This window comes from Rhizophagus irregularis, chromosome 16 (assembly GCF_026210795.1).
Source record: "Rhizophagus irregularis chromosome 16, complete sequence".
Classification (NCBI taxonomy): Eukaryota; Fungi; Glomeromycota; class Glomeromycetes; order Glomerales; family Glomeraceae; genus Rhizophagus; species Rhizophagus irregularis.
Genome location: NC_089444.1, coordinates 4,535,708 through 4,540,167, shown reverse-complemented (window position 1 = coordinate 4,540,167; position 4,460 = coordinate 4,535,708). Strand labels below are relative to the sequence as shown.

General features: G+C 27.7%; 2 protein-coding genes across 2 annotated transcripts; one reads left to right on the top strand and one right to left on the bottom strand.

Annotated features, from left to right (window-relative positions):
- Positions 1–1,254: 1,254 nt before the first annotated feature.
- On the top strand, positions 1,255–2,014 carry OCT59_008650 (uncharacterized protein; the record flags this gene model as incomplete). The annotated part of the gene is made up of 2 exons (XM_066142655.1): positions 1,255–1,605; positions 1,688–2,014. The coding sequence occupies 2 exons, from the start codon at positions 1,255–1,257 to the stop codon at positions 2,012–2,014; spliced, it is 678 nt and encodes a 225-aa protein (XP_065999517.1).
- A 412-nt stretch (positions 2,015–2,426) lies between these two features.
- OCT59_008649 (uncharacterized protein) lies at positions 2,427–4,011 on the bottom strand (the record flags this gene model as incomplete). The annotated part of the gene is made up of 3 exons (XM_066142654.1): positions 2,427–2,894; positions 2,959–3,210; positions 3,352–4,011. 3 exons carry the CDS (start codon positions 4,009–4,011, stop codon positions 2,427–2,429), a joined length of 1,380 nt encoding a protein of 459 aa, XP_065999516.1.
- Between the last annotated feature and the right edge of the window lie 449 nt (positions 4,012–4,460).

Genomic DNA, 4,460 nt, shown 5'->3' with positions numbered 1-4,460 from the left:
ACACGAATATTTGCCATGTTGACAATATATAAATCTAAAAGAAATAACGAGAAATAATTCCATTACGGGATATTTCGTGCAAGTAGATTATCTGAATATCTTTTTTTTATATCCACAATCACAAGACCAAAATCACAAGACTACATACTATTGGTTACAGAAATTGTATAATATTGGGTGTCGATCATGAAAACAGGGAGGGGGGGGTTATGTAAAACACATAATTTAATTGGTCAGGCCTTAATTTAAAAAAAACATTAAAGTAACGTTAAAATAACATTTTTTATCATGGTTAATTTTAGTTAGTTTAAACTATTAATAGAAATAAATAAATAACTTACTCCCTATATATATTATTAAATAATTTTTAGTTAGCTTAAAATATATGTAAATATTATATAAATAAAGCAATAATAAATAACTTATCTTACCAGCTAAAAGAAATTACAAAATAATTTTCAAATAAAGAATTTAATTAGTTTAAATTATGTGTAAGTATTATATAAATAAGTAATAATAGAATTAAATAATAAATAAATAATTTTTTAAATAAAGAATTTAGTTAAATTACATGTAAATATTATATAAATAAGAAATAATAAATAACTTATAACTTACGATCTATTAAATAAAGAATTTAGTTAGTTTAAATTATATGTAAACATTATATAAATAAAGTAATTATAGAATTAAATAAATAACTTATCACATTTGTAGTTATTATATAAATAAGTAATAATAGAATTAAAAATAACTTGCTATTATCGCCGTTTTCGAATTACTGTAAACTGCGGCTTGTCGATCATTTTATAAATAAACCGAAAATGTGTGATTTTTGTAAAACTGTACTAGTAAAACTTTACGTTTCACATATAAACATATAAATATTTTTTGATCTGCATAACACTTAGCTATTCTTGTATCACTTTCAAGTGTTTTTTCGGTCTTTCGTTCTGTTTTACTGGAAGATTTCTGACGATTCAACACTGGGTATAGTAACGATTTTACATTATATATTGCGAAATCTGCAATTGTATTGTTTATTCAATAGAAATATTGTACGCAAATGTTATGTAATACAAATAATAGAGTCATAATATTTATATTTTTCTTTTTCTTTTCTCAGATCTCTATTTCGTTTTTCCAGATTTCTACTGAATCTACATTAGGTATGGTAATAAGTTTTATGCTATATATTGTAATTATTAGTTTATTCAACTAAAATATGTGTCTGGAATATTAGTAGAAAGCCCTATGCCTACAGAAATTAGCGAAGATTTACGTTGGCGTGTTGTGTATCTTTATAATGATGATTTTTCTATCACAGATATTGCTAACACATTGTATGTTAGTAAGAGCTTTGTGATCAAAATAATAAATTTATATGTAAAATGGGCGTGTGTTACCAGTCCAGTTAAAGGAGTTCCTGGCAGAAGAAAACTATTTAGTAGAAGCGAAATGTGTATACTCCAAAATCTTGTAAAAGACAAAGTTGACTGGTATTTAGATGAGTTGGTTTATGAGATGGAAAATCTTACAGGTAAAAGAGTTTCTGTTTCAGCACTTTGGAGATCACTTTATTATTTAGGAATTACTCGAAAAAAGGTATTGAAATAATCAATTTTAATAATGAAATCAATTAGAAAATTGAAATACTCAATAATTATATTTATTTTTTTTACAAAAGTTGCAAAAAGCAGCATATGAAAGAAGTGAACTTATGCGTGCACATTATTTAGGTGTAATTGGCGAACATTATACTTCAAATCAGTTGATTTTTCTTGATGAATGTGCTAAGGATGAGAGAAGCTTATCAAGATTATATGGGTATTCTCCTCGCAATACACGTGCATGTAAGAAAGTAGTATTTGTACGAGGAAAACGATATACAATCTTACCTGCTCTTACATTAGATGGATTTATTGCTGTTGATGTATTTGAAGGAGCATGTGATAGAAAAAGATTTGTTGATTTTGTGCTTAATCAAGTAGTATGTAATATTACGTTTATATAGAACTTTATTTTGTATTTTATTATTTATATTTTATTATTTATAAAATTTATTGTCAATATAGGTGCCTGTGATGAATCCATATCCTGGTGATAATAGCGTAATTATAATGGATAATGCTAGAATACATCATGATGCTGAACTTATTTCATTGATGGAAGGATTAGGATGCCGTGTAGTTTTTCTTCCACCTTATTCTCCTGATTATAACCCAATTGAAACAGCATTTTCAACTATCAAATTATGGATTAAACGTAATCGTGATTTTATGGAAGTTTGTGATGATTCAATATATGCTTTATTAGTTGCATGTAGTCAAATTACTCCTCAAATGGCACAATCATTTTTTACATCATCAATTTATTTGTAAACTCAATAACCATATTTTATTATACTTTATTTTTGAATATACACGTCAATATTTTTGTGCTTCTTGTCTAATATTTTTTTGCCACCCAATTTTTACAATACCTAATGTTTTCATTTGTTCATCAGATAAGTCTTTTATAACATTTACAGTTATTGCTTCTTCAAGAAAAGCATTTTCAAATTGAGAATATTCACCATTACAATTGTATTTTTGATCTAAACTAAAAAGAAATTCATGAATTGAAGGTAATTTGTGATTTGTAGATGTATCTAATTGATTAAAAGAAGGATAAGGATATTGAAATGGTGGCATTTGAATAATAATAGGTGTAGGTGTATTAGCAGGTGGGACAGCTGATGCAGCAGCAGGTACTGCAGTAGCAGATGTAGTAGTGGATGCAGTAGCAGGTGCAGTAGTGGATATTTGAGTATTATTATTGCTAACTAACACGCCTAATGTTGCACTAAATGTGGGATAAGTTGGTGGAACGTCTTCGGTAGTACCTTTATTCATCTATAGTAATAATTAAATTTTGTGAATATCCAAATAAAAATCAATTTTATTGCAGATAACTTACAATTTCTCGTGCCCAAAGTTGTAATCTTGCTGGATTAAGCTGTAAATGACGATTATCTTGAATATAACATGGTGTTGTATGTAAATTACACTTGTATTTTTCGCATAATACAGAAATTATTTCTGCTTGTGTTCTTTCTTCTTTTGATAAATCATCATCTCTAATAACACGAGATTTTTTCTTCTTTTTAGTATGTGTTATTACCTTTTCTTTCTCAGAAACTGATCCATCACTTTCAACATCATCAGAATTCTAAAAATTTTAAAAAATTACGTCAAGTTAGAATATTGAATATGTAAAATAATAAGAGTAATTGCAATTTCCTTACCTTTGAACGCTTTTCACTTGATTTTGTTTCATTATCTGTAGAATTGTAGAATTATCAATCACTACCATCATTCCCATTTTTTTATTAGCTGTAGTAACTTTCTTATAATCTTCAATAAACTCTTTAAAATCAAGTTCATCTTCTAATTCACTTGAAAGACCACGTGAATTCATTGCTTTATATGATATACTGTAATCTGCTGGTTTGATATTCTCATTTTGAAGTGCTTTTTGTACAAAAGCATTGATCTTTTCCATAACATTGATATATTCAACTGGTTTAATAATTAGAGCCTTAGAAGTAGAGGTTTTCTTACCCTTTTTTTCAATGCTTACATGTAGTTTGATTTCATCAATACCACATTCTTCAAATAATTCAAGAGACTCAACGTCAACTGCAGCTTTACTTTTCATTTTTTTTTTAGAAATTTTGTCTTTAGTTTTCAACCTTTGATATTTGCTATTACATGTAGAACAAAAAGTAAAAGAAAAAGGCTCATTAAAATTATTATTATATTGAAATTTCGTCTCGGCAGAAGAAAGAAAGTAATTTGCTGTTGGTAAATTTTCGTTTGGAGTATATACACGAAAATAAATTTGCTGTCCACGTTCTGGTTTGCTTACTCTTGTTGGTTTTATGTTTTTATTACAGTTACAAGGTGAAAAATTAAAGCAAAACAGACATTTCTGACACGCGAAGCAAATACCAGGAAGATATTTGTTCATTTTAATATTTAATTTATCACGCGTATGGCATACTGCGCCATTTATAGTGATATAGGATTATAGGTAATACGAATTAAAAATCAATTTTATTGGCTATTTGCTGTTTTCGCAGTTTTTGATAATTTATTTATAAAATGATCGACAAGCCGCAGTTTACAGTAATTCAAAAACGGCGATAAATAATTTTTAAATAAAGAATTAAAAAAATGTTAATTTAAAAAAACGCAACATTGATCGGCAATCATGTGACAAACCCGTATTTTAATTACCAATCGGTCGGTTCATCACTTGACAAGTTATCATTGATCAAGCAAACATTACAAAATTCACAATGCGAGCCAGAATGTATAGTGCTGGCCAGACAATTTCGGCCTGAATTTTGACTTTCGGCAGAGTTTCAGTTTCGGGAATTGCTGCCGAAATTACTGAGTCAACTACTGTATTTTGAA